Raw genomic sequence first — 19,312 nt, 5'->3', positions numbered from 1 at the left:
TTATCAGAGGCCTACCTTTAACATCCAGGACAAGTTCATCACTGAGATATGAGCTGATAGTTCCATTTCTGTTCAGTCTCCACTTCTGCCTGAACTGCCCATGTTCAGTCCACAAGGCTACCTTGGCTCCAGGTGTGTCCCGACCACCAATCACATCAAGACATGTATCACTGGCCTATACAACAGTTAAGAAATAAAAATACTGCATCTGCCAATATAAATAGGGTACCTTTTCCTTAGGGTGATAATTATTTAAAGATAATTTCAGTTTATCTTTAAAAGTCTTAAGGCTGATGGGAAAGAAGTACCAATAAGTACCAAAAATGAAATACACATTTTTAAAAGGCTCTGCTTCGGTAAAGGTCTGTAGAATTGGAATATTAAATCCCTCTTAGCTTAAATGTATTATATGATGCTTGGTTTTCTATTTTAAAATAACAAAACCCTGTAGCAAAGATATTCAGATACGGTAAGCAGGTACTGGTGATAAAACAAAAACACTAGTGTTTTTTTTGAATTAGTGCTCTGTTCCCAGAGCATCAAGAACAATGAGGGAAAAGCTTGTATTTCATTTTTAAAGCATCTTTCGTAACAGTTTCTTCTACTATGACTCCATTATATATCTGAAAAGAAAGGATTTTAACATACTTGGACTCACAGAGACAAATGGTTTTATCTGAGTCGTCAAATAAGGTACCCTTTTCACAAAAGCATACTGTCTGATTTGGCTCCACTGGAAGGAATCATTGAGGTATGTGTTAGCCTTGGTTCTTAAGACGTTTTTCCCCTTAATCTAGAAAGTACAGTTTCAGTGCTTATACATGTCAGCATTTTTATAATTATACAATGAACTTTTTCTAGGAATCCAATGTTTTCAGCACACCAGCTGATTTGGCAGTATTGTAGTTAAACACAAATGCCAATATCTGAAAGCATGATCTTTTACCTTGGATTTAAAGAGTCCTCGACAGTAGTGCCAGATCTGAGTGTCCTTCCCACTGTAGGGAGCGATGCACACAGACATTGTCCGTGCATCAGCTAGGTTCCCAGTGACTGTCAAATACTCATCCTGGGCTCGGTTCCTTATTCTGATGTACACTGCAGGCTACGAAAAGAGGAAAGCCATTAAAGCGGGGAACCTTAAACTTCCACACTGGAAAAGCAATCTTTCCAAAGCAGGGAAGTGAGAAGGTACTTTTTAATAAATACGGTTTCACTCATTCCCATATTTCTACTGATAAATCCTTGAGCACAAAGCCTAAATTGTGCAATGTCTATTAAACATTCTGCAAGGTGCCCGTAATAGTTGCATTCACCAGAACTCAGTGAGGCAAGGCTGGGGCAGTGGTCATTTAAGGACTTGGTAAGTTTCATCACATCTCAGATACTGGGAGGGAGAGTAAAGGCCAGGTACTGTCAACATGGATCTTAGTGACAGTACAGGAACAAGCATGGTAATCAGGCACAGACTGGAGCAGTGATTAAATGGTCAACAGCCGGTAAGCAAGGTCTTGAAAACCCAGACAGCAAGGCCCTTTACCTTTCATCTTAGAGAGAAATAACTACTTTTGCATTCAAAAGTCAGACGGCACTCTTTTGTCTGGAAAATACATGACACAATAAATCCAAGACCATTAAGAATAATAGCGAATTATTTGCTTAGCTTTTGAAGACATCAAGCATATGCTAAATGTTTTCTACTAATTTTGTCAGAATAACCAGAAACTTTGAGAGAAGACATCCATGGCTCCAGTTTTATAAAGTTCACACAGATAGGGAGCCAGGTCTCTGGCAGGATGCTCAGAGACCCATACAATTATGCCTGTGGCACTGTCTCCCCCTGTAAGTATGGAACAGTACAAGGGCACTGGAAGCAGCTCCACAGGAAGCATCCTGAATCCAAGGCCTCAGGTCCTAGACATAAAGCCCACTCTCGGTGAGAGCTGGCATCCTAGATAGAGTACTTTCATGGTTTCTATGCAAGACAACAATGAATATTGCATTTTGAAACTTAAAACACATCAACCTGGTTGCATTTTGGTAAATTAATGCTGTGTTTAGCATTTCTAAGGAACCTAAGCATTTAAATTACCAAGGGGAAAGGCAGGCCATAGAAGGCTGTGAGCAAGAAGTCTACCTGTCAAGTGTCTTAAAAAGTGAACTACAGCCGGGCGCCTTTAATCCCAGCACTCGGGAGGCAGAGCCAGGCGGATCTCTGTGAGTTTGAGGCCAGCCTGGGCTACCAAGTGAGTCCCAGGAAAGGCGCAAAGCTACACAGAGAAACCCTGTCTCGAAAAACCAAAAAAAAAACAAAAAGTGTACTACTTCCACACTCCTATTTATAACCATCCTAGTAGGACAGATATATTAGAAACCTGTGTGGCCCTCCCTTTAGCTTTTGGCTTCCTCAAAGAATTGACCTTTCCCCAGGAATCTCAGGCTGAGAGAACAGGAAAGCTGAAGCCCTGAGGAACCATTTCTCAACTAGAGATCACACAGTTCTGACAACTCACCAGAACACCTTGCAGGACAGCCTTGATCCTAAACAATGAGTCCACCCTCAGCAGGGCTGGGTGGGGCGCAAACCTTGACAAGGACTGCTTAGTTACACACACCTCTAGCCCTCTATTTAAATCTATACCCTGTCTCCAAGATAGTCTGGGTGTTGGTGGTTATGAACATGGTACATTGAACAAATTTGTCCTCACTTTTACTATTTCCCAGGCTTTTACTCTAAGAACTCTGGCATCAATAATTATAACTGTAATAATGCACCGAAGTACCCACAACTCAGTGTTGTCTTCCACAGTAACAATTAATTCTTGAAGCTTCAGTGAACTTTTATAGTTTCATTACCTTTGCACATGTAAAGAAACAGGTATGACCTTCACAGATGACAGAACTCCAATTACTTTAGGACTAAACATTACAGTTTTAATCAATTAAACCAAGCAAGGTACTAATTACCATTATTACCATTTGTAGTCTGACTCCCCTGTAATTACACTTAGAATCAGTGAGATGCACTATAAGTATCTTAGTGACTTCTGGATTCCCAGCCTCAAAGGTGGATCATGTTTTAATTATTCCCGGGTTCCTCAACAAGGATATAAACTATAGCAGTACAATACCTGTACCAAAGTTACATATAGTAAAAAAACTAGTGTTGTCAAAACTGGATTCTTTTGTTGAGTTTCAACAAAAGAATCCAGTTTTATTTTGAAAGTAATATCAAAAATTTGAAAGGTTAAAGGTAAGTCCTGTTGCTGAAGGTACCATATACTTTGGGCACAGAACTCAAAAGATCCAAACTAGATTTGACCTGAAAGCTTCTTCCTTGAGGACAGCTTTCAGAGTACCAGAAGATGCTATGCAAGCTGCCAGAGTCCTACCCAGCTGTGATGCCTGTGAATCACAACATTAACCAGCATGGCCAGCTATTCCTAAAGGTACCACAATGGCAATCATATCTTGGCAATAAACGACATCTTTCTAATTGGACTTAAAGCACACTCAGCGAGAAGGAAACCATGCTGGTACTGGAAACCTAGCTAGACCTAGGGAGGTCGTGGATCTTGAAAACAGAACCTGCTCTCTCTCCTATTCTAAGCCTGCACAGTCCTAACTGCATTCTAAATACTGAAACATACAGAAGGGTAGCTCTCATTCCTCCCCAAAGAAGCTTTCTCTTTGCAACAGATGGAGACCATCACAGAAAAATACAGCAAATGATTACAATACCAAAAGACATGCTAAGTGTGTGTGTACAAAAAATAAAAGGCCACAAACTCCAGGGGGAAGAAGTTAGAAATGGAAAGGGCTGCAAGAGGGGAAGTGATATATTTTAGTTAAAATTATGCAGAAAAAGCTTGCTTGTAAAATTAAAGAATAGCTTAGAAGAACCTCTTATCACAGGACCCTGAACAATGGAAATGGTTCTCCTTGTTTAGTAGAGAGAAACCACTCAAAAATGAGATGATTGAGGATGTAATTCAATGGTAGAGGCTTACTATGCATGGGAAGCCAATATAAGAGTATAATATCACACTAACTACTACATTTTTTTTGGAACATAGGATTCTTATTACTAGGTGGTCTTTAAAAGCCTCTTTTTTTCCCTATGGCTGTTTAGTTGGATTACCCAATATCCCACAGACTTGGAAGGAGGAGCATCCTGTACCATTAGTGTACCAAGAAACCACTAATGTTTTGGTGTCCTTCAATAGAACAGCTCTGGCTCTCTCAAGGAACATGGTTAGTAACAGTGTACTTTCAAAGTGTGTTACTACCACAGTTTTAATACAAGCTCAATGTATGTCCATATGCTACTGAATATTCGCAATGACAATAACTTCATCAGTGAGGAACCTGAGGCACTAAGAAATGAAGTGACCAATCACAATCACATTGCTTGCAAACATCTATGATTTGAAGTGACAGAACCACAGAGTATTGAAGGACATGGCCTGAGCACCTGTATCTACTAGACAGACTGCTCACTGCTTGGAGTTCGTGGTAGAGCTCAGCAAATGCTGATCTTTTAAGTGCTTCAGAACTTAAACACAGAGTCTGGGTTCACATCTTGATTCTAACTCTTGGGTTGCTTTTGTCAAACCACTGCCTTATCAGTCTTGAGTTTTCAATGATAATTCCTACCTTAAAAGACTCAGAATCAAGTTAAGCAGTGTTCTAAAGAGAACAGAGACAGCTCATCTGCTGCCCGTTACACACACTGCAGCTAAGGGACAGATGGTGTTGGGCTAGTATCTAGCATTTCTTAGAGGACACTAAACATCTATTCACTTATCATCCCTTTATTGAACAAACAGTTTTGAGCCCTTAGTTACTCGCCATTGTGACAGGTATTAGAGATAGAGCAATAAGTAAAATAGAAACCACTTCTGAGAGGTTGCAGTGCCTAACAGTAAGAACAAGCCCAATTCATCTGGACTGGTACGGTTATAAGCTACATACAATGTCTTGTAGAAAAAGAACCAAAGTCTGAGGATTTTAATTTATACTGGAGGGACTGGGAAGGCATTTGGGAGGACCTGGCACATTGTATTGGAAGAATAGTTAAGAACTAGTTTGGCAAAAAATGAGAAAACGTTCTACACAGAGGGCACAGCCATGTTATCAGGTTGGTTGGAAAAGCCCTCTGTCCTTGGGTGCATGTGAGTGAGGAGATGAGGCTTGGGAGGCAAGGAGGAGTCAGGTCCCACAAGGAACACAGATTGTATCCTAGCGCAGTGGGAAGTTTTGGAACATAAGAACTGACAAGCAGTAGGTGTTTGATAAATACTACTTTAATTAACTTGCCAGGATTCAACCTGAAGATTACGTAAAGAAAAAATACAAATGCAAAGAAAGTAAAACTCCATAATTAAGGATCATTTTTCTACTACAGAATTTACAGTTTTAACTTTTGTGAAAAAAATATGGCTGATGGAACTTTGGATTTAACACTAAAACCCAATATTGACTGTAAATAAAATTTTATGAACTGGCTAAAATGTGTAAGAAATTATTCCTGTATAAGAATAAAACCTCCCCCTTGGTTACATAAGTGACCAAGTGGTCAGTATTTTAGATACTGTGATTTATGACAGTTCTGCCAGAAAATCAAGCTATTTAATACGTTAGTTTTCTACTTATTACCTGCTTCATAGGGCGGATGGAACCAATCGTTTTCCACCCACTGAATGCTGTCCAGTTTGGGATCTCATTAGGCACAAGGAGGATTTGCCTTCCCAAGAAATTGGATCCTTCATAAGCTATCCATCTGCAAGAAAGCAAAAAAGAATACCATGGGACATTGCGAACAACAAAAGTAGCCTCTTACTAAAAACAACTGTTACACCATTGTGCTTTACAGCTTTGAGGTCTGTAGATTTCAAAAGTACATAATCACACATTTCTTGGTAGAGGCCTAGAAGATACTGACTACATGTGGAGTCAGTGTGAAATGTCCGGCTCCTGCACTTCCAAAACGAACGAGGTTCCCTCAACTCTGAAATTCTCTATTCCTTTGATAGAGCAAATCTCAAAGCATTGTAACACTATTACTCAGGAGGAAACATTCTTTCTTCCTCAGGTTGTCACATATGCTGGAGCTTCTCCAGACAGCTGAAACCTCTCTAGACATTTCTTCTTTTACAACTCTGCCCACAACTTCCCAAGGCCACCAAGGACTACTCACAGAGATTCCCCATTTACTCTAAAGATGGCTCCTTTGCAAATCTTCCCTAACACTGTTGTGTTCAACCCTGGTTGTGTAAAAGTGCTCAGGGCCTTGAGTGAGAACCAGGATATTACTTGTGCACAGTCATGTCTATTTCTTTGCATTCTGGCTGTGGCTGCTTTTAAACCAGGGTGACAGTTTCCTAAGTGTGAGACAGGAGGCCCACAACTAAAAGCACGCTCTGGTCCTTGACAGTTTTCTCAGCCCTGTGTCACCCAGTTGCCAAACTGGGTGACTAAACACTAGAACTGCCAGAAGAACCCAAAATTTTAAGGGAGACTTAAGGTCTCTGAGACACTTTCAAGACTGTGGAGGATGAGGCTTGCTTCAGACAGTACTCTGGAAGTGCAGTATGTGCTATCCAACACTCATCAGTCTATAACCCAGGACATGAGGTAGAGAGCACCAGTAGCAGGAAACAAAGTATGCCTGTGCATCGGGGGAGCGTTCCCCAAAACAGGTTCTCTCAAGGCTTGTGGTGTGGACCAGCGTCCCCTAAGGTCCCATGTGAAGCACCTGGTCTGCAGGATATAGTCTGCAACTACTTGGGATGTAGCTGAACCTTCAGGATGTGGCACTTGGTGGAAGGTCCTTGAAGGGACATTGTTACCCTGGTCCCTTCCTTTTGCTTCTTGGCTCATGGTGTTGGTTCTTCTCCAACTCACATTCCTATCCTGGTATGCTACCCAAAGGCCTGAAGCGTTCTGATCTCAGACTAGAACCTTCAGAACCAAACAAACCTTTTCTGAGTTTAAGGGCTGCCATCATTTTGTTATAGTGGCAGGAAGCCACTGCTGCTAGAGCAGTGATGTCTGTCCTTCAGTTTTACAGGAGAAAATTTCTTCATCTCACAGAGGGGCATTGGCTAGTGCAGGAAAAGACCCCAATTCCTACATAAAGTTGTAGGCAGGAGGGAGGAACTGAGGAAAGCCTGATTTATTCAATCCAAAAAGCTTGAGTAGACTCCTGACTCAAAAGTGACTGCTGTGAGGAAAAGTCTCTTTTTCCCACAACTCAGATCAGGCTTAGCCAAATTATGGGCATATTGAGGCAGTGGGATGGACAACCTCCCTTGACCTGTTACAGCTGCCTGCACAAATCAACCAACCATGTGCAAAGGCAGGTCACGATGCCCAGAGATGCTGAGCCACCTCTCCAGTGTTTAACAAATGAATCCCACACATGGAAAAGGTCCGTGGGATCCCATTACCATCATGGAGCCAAGATGCAACAGTGCACAGTTTGTCATGGACTAGGTGGTTCAGCATGAATGGTATCCTGGAAACCCACTGTAGCCCGCCCAGGAAGGGCTTTAAACAGATCCACTGTCCCTGAATCTGCCCAGCAATTCTACTGAGGAGACTTGTGAATAGTAGGTAGATAAAAAGCTACCAAGAATATAGTTGTCAAGATGAAATAATACACATTTTCTAGAAAGGAATAAAAATAGGAAGGTGAGAACTCTGGCAGTGTATCAAATATCAGTTTAACTTAGATATGTGAAAAAAAACACATGAAAATCTTAACAGAGGGTTTTGAAATGCAACTCAAGTGCTACTAGTTCACTGGAAAGTAATATTCTGGAATCCTATGCTAAGACAGCAGACCAATTAATTTTAATAAAGGCCAAACCATGAGAAATACTTTTCAGAGGAAAATTTAAATTGTTGTACGTGTGTATTATGTAAAAGCCATTTTGTAATAGTTGACTTAATTTTCTATTTATCATCTTGACTGTATTGATCACCTCATATATTTAAACAGCTAATTACCACACAATTAAAAAGCCATAATCAATAAAAAGCCATTTTTATGTTGACTATCAATACCTATGCATGTTTTCATAGTTGAGTTTTGGTTGAAAATCCAGCAGTATATAGAGCAGGAGCTGGCTCCTGTGCCATACTCTCAGGGATGTACAGGAGATTTCCCAGGAAACAAAGCTTCAGCTCAGGCCTCTCAACCACCTCTTTTAAACACAGATGCTACAGTATTGCCTAATTTGTACATTAATAACAATGCTTTTTAAAGTATAAACACTTTAAAAACACTTTGGACTGCTTCCCAAAGTGTAAACACATAAGGCCTGTGCAACCCAGCTCCACTCTATGACTAGTAACAGAAATGAACAGAAACGTTGGTAGGTAGCATGCATCAACCAGTGTGGTCCATATGAAAATGAGCATGCCAGTAAGGACTGCTTTCAGATAAACAAGCTGTCAGGTCAGAGTAAAATCAAACCATCTTAGTCTTTTAAATAGTCACTTGCCTTACACAGGCAGTGTTATTCACAGTTAAAATCGATGATTTCATGAAATTTCCCCTGAAAGGGAAGTGAAGTTCAAGTAAGGAAAGCTACCTGGTGGTATTGCTTTATGATCAATGTCTCTGGGGTACCAGCCCTCCTCCCCAAAGGGTTCTTTGTCCCAGATCACCGCATAGCATCATATATTGGGCATGGCTCCACCTTCTCCTTTCCAGACAGAAGCTACTACTCTATCAAGAGCAACAGGAACCGGAGCACCAGCAGTGCTAGTGCTAGGCTAACGCAGCAGTGGTGGGGAAACGGCCCCTGAGCAGCTCTCTCCTAAGTCAGTGACTAACCCAGACTGAGCCCTCTCCCGTACTCACAGTCCACTCTTTATCCACACAGACTGGGTGTAGAAGTGTAGGTCCTTGTTCAAAACAGAATTCACAGCATCTTCAAGATGTAACTCTCGTCCCTCACAGTGTTCCAGGGCAAAAAGGCTGACAGAAGGTTCTTCAAAAACCTAACACAAAAAGAAAAAGCATCATCCCAGGCGTGGGCACACCTGAAAGAAACCTAGACTCAAACACATCCTCAAGAGAAAGGGCACTCTTCATTTAAAACATAGCTAGAATGTGCACACAGAGGCAACTTTCTCACTGAAAGTAATTCATGTAGGACAATAAAAGCAATGCTGTTCTTTTTGCTCATTAGTATATGCATGATAGCTGAGAGACGTGAGAAATGAGGTACCAAAACAAGACCACACCCCTGTGTTTGAGGCATTATTAACTAGCAGATAAGTCAGAAGAATCATAGTAATAGTATAGTGCAACATATGGTCCAAAAGTAAACAAACAGGGCCTATGAGAGTACTCAGGAAAAGCAGGAAGACGACTCAATGACAAGGCATGGATGTGATGGCTCATGACGGAACAGATGCAACAGATTGGGGGGGGGAGGGTTGAGGGAAGGTGCTTTGTGCAAAGCAGACATGTGAAGGGTACAGGGGGGACACAGACATGCTTGGGTGTAGTTAGAGGAGTAGTCAGCAGAACCAACCATCAAGAACACAAGTCCCACAGGAAAGGTGTTGATGTGCTCACGGACTGTCTTCATGTCCCGCTGTGCTGACGGGCATGAACAGATTGACTGCCAAGGCAGAGTCAAGGACTAAGACTGTGATGAAGCAAGTGAATATAAAGGAAGCAGTATCCAAGCAGCCAGAACTGTGGCTGGTCAAGTATGAGTAAATACAGGCTCTTAGCTTCGAGAGGAAAAAAGGCTTCAAAGTGGAGGGTAGGAATGGTAACAGAACACGTGTGCTGTAAAGTGAAAGGGGAAATACTGGAGGTGGAAGAGCTTGGGGAGGGTGGCGGAGGGAATCTGGAGAAGGGTCAACTAAAACTAAGCATCAGGAAAAATGTCACAGGGACACCTGCTACTTTGTAAGCCAACTGAAACATTTTTAAGAAAGGAAGTAAAACATCAAAACCAACTGGCTTGCTCCCAAGTGACCTGGATATACACTCGCAACAGAGGGAAGTGACTTGTGAGTCAGTCCTTCCAGAGGTGTTTGGGATGGCAAAGGCATGGGAATCATTTAAATGTCCAACTCAAGAGGGAACTGGTTCAATAAATAAGGCAATTACTCAGAGGAATCCTAGGAAGCTGTGCAAAGAACGAGAAGCACTTTAGAGATCACCAAGACAAAATCTGCAGAGTCAGGAAAGAGAGACGATATAAAACAGCATATGTCACAGGACATATGGAAAAAGGAAAATTCATACATATAAACATGTACTTGTGTATGCATTAAGCTTTGTCTAAAAAATACTGCCTTTTCCGAGACTGTGTCTAAGAATGCAAAGGGCACAAGAGGAACAAAAGCTTTTACTAGATGCCTTTTGCGGATTTTTTATTTTGAACCCTGGTAATAATTTATTCAGAAACATATATTGGTAATTATTGTGAATGTATTTATATACGTATGTGTTTCTGTGGGGTTTTCTTCATATGGCCACGAGGAAATTTACCTGGCAACAGCATAAATAAAGAATAGAGAGACAGGAAGTAACAGTGCCAATATACTGGTAGAGTATTTGCAGTTAAACAGAAAGAGAACCAGACATGATGTGGAGCAGGGGGCGGGGGTTAAGAGGGGTGGGGTGTAATTTAGACACAAGGCAAAACCAGGAAAGTTGGAATAGTGATAAAGTAGGTATGCTAAGGCAAACAAATGGACACACAGGGAGAGGATGCGCAAAGGTGGAGGGGGGGCGGCTAAACTAGTAACGTATCTGCCGTGCAATCCTGAGAACCTGAACCTGGATCCCCGGCACCCACACAAAAGCTGAGCCTGGTAGCAGCACACACTCATAACCCTGGTGCTGGGAGAGTGGGAACAGAGATCACTGGAGTTTGTTGTGCCCAATCAGTCAAGACAACCGGTAATTCTGAGTTCGGTGAGACCTTGTCTCAACAACAAGGTGGAAAGCGATAAAAGGAAGGTACTTCACTCAACCGCTGGCTTCTGTTGCCCACATAGGTGCATGCATACACACATCTTAAAAGAAAAGTAAAAATTATGACTGGAAGTACTGGTGTACATATTGTTATCTACAAGTAAATCTGTAGAAAAACCCTGCACAAGACCTAGGAACATATTATTAGAATTGGAAGTCTTCATCCTAGACTAGAAGAAGGATAAATGAGAGAGAGACGTGGGACATATGCTGGACCCTGACACGGACTGCAGAGAGAGGCCCTGGTGCCTTTGAAAAGTCCCAGAAGTTGTATAATAACCAAAGCCCGAGTTGAGAGAAGAGACCAGGAGGAGACTATCGTTGTACCGAGTGATATACAGGTGGAGACAGGTAGGGAGGGACGACAGACTGACCAGGAGAAGAGAGCCCTTCACACTACAAGACAACGCTGCTGAGTCAGAGGCAGCGGTGAGGCTGTGTGGGCTGGCCAGTGAGGATATGATGGCGACCTGATGAGAACTGTCTTCCTGGTGTGTCACATGAGGACAGAGTCCAGGCTGAGGGCTGAGGAGTAAATGTCAACAAAGTGCACACAAGGTGGGTATATATATTCCACTTTAGAAACAATAATGTGGAGAACCAGCATAGGGGTCTAGGAACTTGCTTATGGGCACCACAAAAAGCCCCAATGAACAGAAAGACTGAGTGATGGAAGACAAGAGGGATGGCTGAGGGGAGGAGTACGAAATTTAATCTCATGGTTCATATTACTTCAGAACCTCCTGCTAGATTGGTCCATGAGGGGATGGGTCTCACTGAAAGGGATGTACTATACTTCTGAAATATAACCTGCTTGGTCGGTATAATGTTACTTGTATGAATATGGTTTCAAGGCTGCTATCTTGGTATTAGATAACCCATTTGGGAGCACTACCTAGGGAACTCTTTCTCCTGTTCTCAGCATTCTTCAGTTCCTGTAGTCTCATCGATGCGGCTGCCTGAACAAGCCCAAACACCACCAACAGACATGCTAACGTGGAAGGGGGAAATCCCCACAGGGCCTCAACGCTAGACACAGAGAATACATAAGTATTCTTACATTATTAGCCCAAGGGCCTAGAAAGCAAGTCTTGTACTCTTTCCACAACTTTCTGTAGCAACAGAAGTAGTGTACATCTGCCCCGTCCAATATGGCTCTAGTAGAGGTATGTCGCTATTGTACACTTAGAATGTAGTTCATCTGACAATGAGCTAGAGCCATTTAATTACATTTAAACTTAAATAACCATGTGGCTAGCACATTGGATTAGACTGTGTAGAGCTAGGTATCAGAAGACAGCAGAAGTCAGCAATCACCTACTGTGCAGAGACCACAAACTTAAAGTGAACTACTACCCAGACACATTGGTCTTCCCTCCACAAACACAACTCACTGGCTTAGGAGGAGAAATTCATCACTAGTCACCAGGTTCTCAATTCTCTGGTTGTTTCCCCTGATATCTACAAACTAAAAATTAGAAGTATTCCAATAGTTGACGTAATAAAAGTGATTAAAAATGAGCTAATTAAAGTCCAAAAGAAACTTCCAGATTGATGGTTGAGATTTTTTTCACTATCTTTATGTTAAAGGTTTTTAAGAAGCATTTCAGCTGACCTCTGTCCACACATCTATTTGGTGAGCTATGGTTGAGGGAGAAGGGCAGACAGACAGGCAAGGAGCCTGGAAAGGGTTCAGAACCAACCATCAGGAACTCTCTCCAGGAAAGAGTCTCTTATGCAAAAGGTGACTGACAGTAAAAGTTTGGTAGTTACGTAGTGAGATTTGTAACCCACAAGAAAAAAGTTAAAAGCCTATGAGAGAATGCAATTTAAATTCTATGCATTATTCTAAGTAAAGCCGGGGTAGTATCGATGTTCCTTGTCCTTTTGTTTTTGTTTTTTTGAGACAGGGTTTCTCTGTGTAACAGCCCTGGCTGTCTTGGAACTCACTCTGTGGACCAGGCTGGCCTCAAACTCACTACGATCCACCTGCCTCTGCGTCCTAAGTGCTGGGATTAGAGGTGTGCACCACCACTGCCCAGCCCTTCTACTTTTAAAGATACCTGCTAAGGCATTTTTGAAAAGGCTATTTTTAAGCTCAAACTTCATCAAATCTTTTGCTCTAGTAAGTCAACATCTTAGAAATTTATGGTTTTTTTTTTGTTTTGTTTTTCAAGACCCGGTTTCTCCATGTAGTTTTAGTGCCTGTCCTGGATCTCGCTCTGTAGACCAGGCTGGCCTCGAACTCACAGAGATCCGGCTGGCTCTGCCTCCTCAGTGCTGGAATTAAAGGCATGCGCCACCACAGCCCAAAAGAAATTTATCTTAAAGAAGATGGAAAGTCTGAGCGCACAAAAATGATTTCTCTGTTTGAAATGATATAGGGAAATTGAGGGAAAATGTACCAAATGACTGAGATAATGTGTTAAAGGGTTTTTATGAATCAATAAAGGATACCTTAAACGAGAACAAGTGGCAGTTTATATGAATCAATAAAGGATACCTTAAACGAGAACAAGTGGCAGCACAGTACAGCCTAGCAGCATTATCCAGATAAGAGATATGACCAACAAAGCAAAGTGGGGAAATGACCCACTTCCCTTCCGACAGTCAAAGGGCATCATCTAGTCCAGCCTGACACACTTTTCACTTGAGAGCACCCATTGTTTCCAAACTCAAAGATCCCTCTTCTAGAGGTCTGATACAGCAGGCATGTCTATGTGTGAGCTATTAAGTTTTGGACTGTTTCAATTTAAATGTTTCTTTTATAAATATATGTAAATGTAGCCGGGTGGTGGTGGCGCATGCCTTTAATCCCAGCACTCGGGAGGCAGAGGCAGGCAGATCTCTGTGAGTTCAAGGCCAGCCTGGTCTCAGAGTGAGTTCCAGGAAAGGCGCAAAGCAACACAGAGAAACCCTGTCTCGAAAAACAAAACTAACTAACTAACTAAATAAATATATGTAAATGTATACTTAAAACTGATTCGCACGTGTACTCAAAGCATTAGAAGATTTGGAATGGCAACACGGTGCTGACCGGGACATGATTATGAGATTATGGAGGCGACTATTATTTGGAAAGAGTGTTCAAGAAATATTTTTAAAAATTGTCTATGTGCTGATGCATTTCCCAAATTTGAAGATAGCAAGATACAAAAGTTAATAAGTATTCAACACTGAAGATGACAGAAGAATCCGTATTTTATAAGAACAATAGAAACCACAAGAATTTAATTACAAATTGAGCTCTGTAAATGTCATGGCTCTGGTCCATGTTAAATTAGCAGAGAGCCAACCACTCGGGGCTAAAGGTTCCTCTTAGGAGTGAGTGGTAACAAGACATTCCTGCCAGGTCAAGTCTAAGCCATGCAAAGTGGATACAGTTTCAAAGAGGAGTGTGTGGGCAGGTTATGAAAGGAAAAGAATGTTTGAATAATTCATTTGAGTGAAAATTTAAATTAAAAAAAAACACTGTTCCTCCTTGTCCCATCAATTAATATATGTTGAGATAATAATAGTAATATTTACCATTGCTTTGTAAGTGCTTGTTTGTTATTACTGCTCTAAGTGTCTAACTCGGTGTGTGTGTGTGTGTGTGTGTGTGTGTGTGTGTGTGTGTGTGTGTGTGTGTGTATGTATATATATATATCATATAAAAGTATATATTCATCTTTCTATGATAATGAGGGTCTAAAACCAATTTTCTCCCTAACTTATTTGGCAACAAATTTAACCTGAATAAACAAAGTATATTTATAATATTTATCCAGCTTGTATCGATGCATAAATTTCGTTCTAGAAACAGAAATGTGTTTAGTTACAGAATGCTTTCTGGAACCCTCAGACTGTTTTCTCAAACACCATATATAAAAACTATAGATTCTTTTTTAAATGTGAAAAAGTCCAAATCCGAAACTACATTCACATTAGGGATATGGAACTGAATCCACATTTAATCTCTAAGGTTTACCTTTGATGCTGGTACTATTTTCATCCACACTCTGCAGCTGAGGGGTCAAGGCACAGGTCACAGAGGAAGGGAAGGGGTCCATGGTCCCCGAAGCTGTATTCCTAATCCCTCTGCTACTGCTCTAAAATGTTCTGGGTACCAATCATTTTATGATGCCGAACCCCAGCAGGCAGCAAGTGTGAGGTTACCTGAGGCACAGAGCTTCTCCATGCTCAGCTGGTGAACATCGAAGATCCCAACTTTCTACATACAAATACACCTGCCCACTATACCTGAAGGTCTGAGACCGAGGTGCATGGACTCTGCTAGAAGAACTGCAATCACGTCATCAGACCTTCAGTGTAAGTGTATAAGAAGCTTACATCTCAGTGCCAATTTTAACTTCCTAAGGACCAATATATGACATACTTGGACACTGTATACGTCAGTTCTTTAGCTTTCAAATCACTGTTTCCAAGGAAAATGTGCTGACTGGGACCTAAGGCTTACTAACTGGTGAGGCTGTAAACATAACATTTTTTTACTTAGAAACTATTAGACACTGAGAACAGTTCTATCTGTACAGCACAACAGCTTAAGCTCCTCAAATATTTGCCCAATGATCCAGTTTAAAAGGAAGTGCAGCCAAACTAACTTAGTGACATGAACTCTAACATGTGGCCTACACACCAGTCACTTCCAAAGAAATGCCAAACTACTGGGAAAAGCTACATGAAATGACAATAATCGAACAGAAGGCTCATAAACCTTTAAACAGACTCTAATATGATATCCTCTGGGCTACAGAAGTCTATTAACACCTTCAGCCTAGCGAGTCCTAATTTTGGATGAACACGAATGAACCATTGTCTGTGGGCTGCTACCCCATCGCTCGGCACTGCACTACCGGGCTGAAGCACCAGCTCATTTCATCCTAACATTGAGTAGCTCAGAAAGTGGAGACCTAGAAAAAAAACACATACTTGGGTACATTCAGGTAAGTGTCAATGGTGGCGTCAGAGCTGACCCAAGAGCTAACCGAGACAGACGCCAACAGTCACCCTTCCTACAGAGCCCTCTGCACGATCTTAGAAAACTAAGCTTCACTATTCCATGTGGGCATCCCCCTTTTCAGATAAGTTATACTTCATTTCAAAACGAGCAAATACCATGACCATCCATTCAAGGTCCAAAAGTATGATCTTGATTTTCCATTTGTATTTTTCTAACTTTCATTGGCAAATAAGGTAGCAGCCCACAGACAATGGTTCATTCGTGTTCATCCAAAATTAGGACTCGCTAGGCTGAAGGTGTTAATAGACTTCTGTAGCCCAGAGGATATCATATTAGAGTCTGTTTAAAGGTTCATGAGCCTTCTGTTCGATTATTGTCATTTCATGTAGCTTTTCCCAGTAGTTTGGCATTTCTTTGGAAGTGACTGGTGTATTTATTAGGTTCACTGTACGTACAATGTAAGATGATCAAATCAGAGTACTAGTATTTAAACTTCCTTGACTATGAAACTATCAAACTTGTCTCATTTTTTAATGCAACATATAATGAAGTATTTAAAAATATACAAAATTTTTGATAATAGAAAATATTTATTAAATATTATGTCAAGTTGGATGATGTGAATAACAGGAAATAGAAAAATTCTAAGAGAGCCTGTTAGCATTTAGCCACTCAATGTGATCACATATCACATTTAAACCCTTATATTCTTCTAAATTTCCTTTGTTTAAAATTAGTAAAAGGCTAACTAAAATTAGAGATTACTTGTAGCAATCCCCCCCTTTCCTCCATGTACCTAGATTTCTGGTATATAATGCTGGGCCAACATTAGAGAGTTCCATATACAAAATTTTGTATCAAAAATTTAAGTAAATGAAATGTATTGAGTATACCTAAACTTAAACTCGGAGTTCCTAGTGGTGGGCTGCTTCTCCTGCCTGCGGTGTTTGGAACTCCACTGTTCATGAGCACAACTGCCTGCTGCTAATGCCATGCTGTATACTTTCTCGAATTTGTATGTGCTACTGTTTTCTCTCTCAGTATTACAACACACACCTTCACACTGTCCCCACTGTAACTGCACTTCTTCCCCTAGCTGCATGTGAATAATCACGTTAACTTGCAGGCCTCCACGATGGTAAGGCAGTAAATTCCTGTCCACCAACTACATTTTCAAAAATTCTGCAGTTACACCAAATTTTGCTGTTGTCACATTTTAAGTGCATGTATCTAAAGTAAGGTAACAGTGTCTCATTACTGTTCCAATTTGTATTCCTGTGATCATCCTTGAGGTTTAATCTTTTCCATGACCTAAGTCATGTTCTCCTTGTCTATAAATGGTGGGTTTATAGCCTCTGTTGACTTTTTCACGTCCTTTGAAGAGTTCTCCTTGTATTCTGTACACAGGAGCTTTACAAGTTAATACTGAAGCCTATTCTTTCAATTTGTAGATTACTGTGGCAGGCTGAGCAATTGATGCCTAACCATCCACAACATAAACATATCATCATCCTAATGCGGAAGTCAGTGAATCCAGCAGAGGGGACTTTACAGACATGACTTAAGGATCTTAATCTGGATTACTGAGGTAATCCGAAGTATAATTACAAAGTCCTTAAAGCAAGGCAGGTCAGAGATAAGCCATGGGAAGCAGAAACACTTCGGAGACCAGCATGGACGAGTGAAGGAAAGCTGGTAGCCTCTAGAAGAGGTAAAGAAATGTTTTCACCTAGCGATTTACAGAAGAAAATCAATCTGTACCTTAGTTTTACCCCAGTGAGACCATTTCAAACTTCTGTCCTCTAGGATTGCAAGACAGTGAACTCCTGCTAAGTGACCACATTTTTGTAATTCATCATGGCAGTGCTGTTTCTGGGTCCCTACCAACACGCGTGCTGAAATGTAATCTTCATCATGAAGTATAAAGAAAATAAACACCACAGTACAGTGTTTGGAAGAGGGACCTTCAGGAGGAAACTAAGGTTAAATGAGGCCATAGGAGTGGGGACTGAACCCAGGAAGAGTGTTCTTTATTGGAAGAGGACAGATTACAGCTAGGGAGCTCAGTTCCTCACCCAATGTGCACGACCCCCACCCTACTCCTGCTGCCTGAGGACTCTGCAGCCCCCACGAGCAAGAGGGATATCACTAGAGGCAGCCGGACCTTGCACTTCCCATATTCCTCAATCATAAGCTAACGAAGTATTTTTTCTTTGTAAATTATCAAGCCTGCGGTATTCACTCATAGCAACACAGATGACAACGAGTGACATTAAACTCATGTTTGCCTTTTCCCATTTTCTTACTAATTCTTGCTTTCTAAAGATGTCCATCTTGCTCTGGTGTTGCTGGAAGAATTTCCTATATTTGCTTCTAACTCATAAATTTTGTTTTCCATGTGTAGGCTGCTTTTAGAGTAAAAGACTCTAGTTTTTGGGTTTTTTTTTTGTTTTTTTTAATGTGAGAGCCAATTGTCTCCATAATATTTAGTGATATTACATACACTGTATACTAAACAGAATAATTTGTCTTAATTCTGAGTCTACTTCTTAAGATGTATGTGTCATCAGAATCATAATTCCACTCCAGCTTTTCCTACAAGCTTTTGTTACCATGTGTCCTTGGCTTTTCTGCTTATAGTTGTCGAGATAGGAATTGTTACTTCACCAAGCCAAACTCTGATGCCACGGCACCATGGCGACACTGGAGAAGCAAGGACTTCTGCTCCCATGGTAATGCAGCAACAGGCTACCCAACAAGACACGGGGCCAACAATGACTTGTCTCAGCCTGGCAGCCTGGAACTCACACTCACCTCCTCTAAGAGCCAATAACTGCTCAGGTGTCCTAGTCTCATGTCCCTGCCCACTATTATTAAAATAGTCTGTTTAGCCTTGAAGTGCTTCATCAACAGATGGCAGTGGCAAATGACTTTCCCCATCACCCTTCCACTTTCAAAGCTACATGGAGCATTTTAAGAGGATAAGATCCAAGCCCATGACAAACCCAAAGTACAGTTCCTGTTATATAATAAACTGGGAAACAAGAATGGACTGTATACAGGTACTGCCTGTTTATATTTGGTAGGACTGGATCATCTGCCCAATTATTAAACAATAGAGTCCTGATTTTTATGGTCCTGGGCTAAGCAGAAGGGGACTATAGGTCACTGTCTTAGTTAGGGTTTTTATTCCTGTGAAGAGACACCATGACCACAGAAACTATTATAAAGGAAACATTTGATTGAGGGGGCAGCTTACAATTCCAGAGGTTCAGTCCATTATCATCCTGGTGGGGAGCATGGCAGCGTGCAGGCAGACATGGTGCTGGAGGAGT

General features: G+C 41.3%; 1 protein-coding gene across 1 annotated transcript in view; it reads right to left on the bottom strand.

Annotated features, from left to right (window-relative positions):
• Crybg3 (crystallin beta-gamma domain containing 3) overlaps positions 1–19,312 on the bottom strand; it is a 110,432-nt gene that overhangs the window by 839 nt on the left and 90,281 nt on the right. The window contains exons 18-21 of the mRNA XM_059276983.1: positions 8,873–9,012; positions 5,659–5,782; positions 947–1,105; positions 16–175 (exon numbers count right to left, since the gene is read on the bottom strand). Of these exons, the coding sequence (XP_059132966.1) occupies positions 16–175; positions 947–1,105; positions 5,659–5,782; positions 8,873–9,012 (583 nt within the window). The remainder of the gene's footprint in view (positions 1–15; positions 176–946; positions 1,106–5,658; positions 5,783–8,872; positions 9,013–19,312) is intronic.

The sequence above is a fragment of the Peromyscus eremicus genome, chromosome 12 (assembly GCF_949786415.1).
Source record: "Peromyscus eremicus chromosome 12, PerEre_H2_v1, whole genome shotgun sequence".
In the NCBI taxonomy this organism is placed as follows: domain Eukaryota; kingdom Metazoa; phylum Chordata; class Mammalia; order Rodentia; family Cricetidae; genus Peromyscus; species Peromyscus eremicus.
This window is presented reverse-complemented; position numbering and strand designations above follow the sequence as displayed.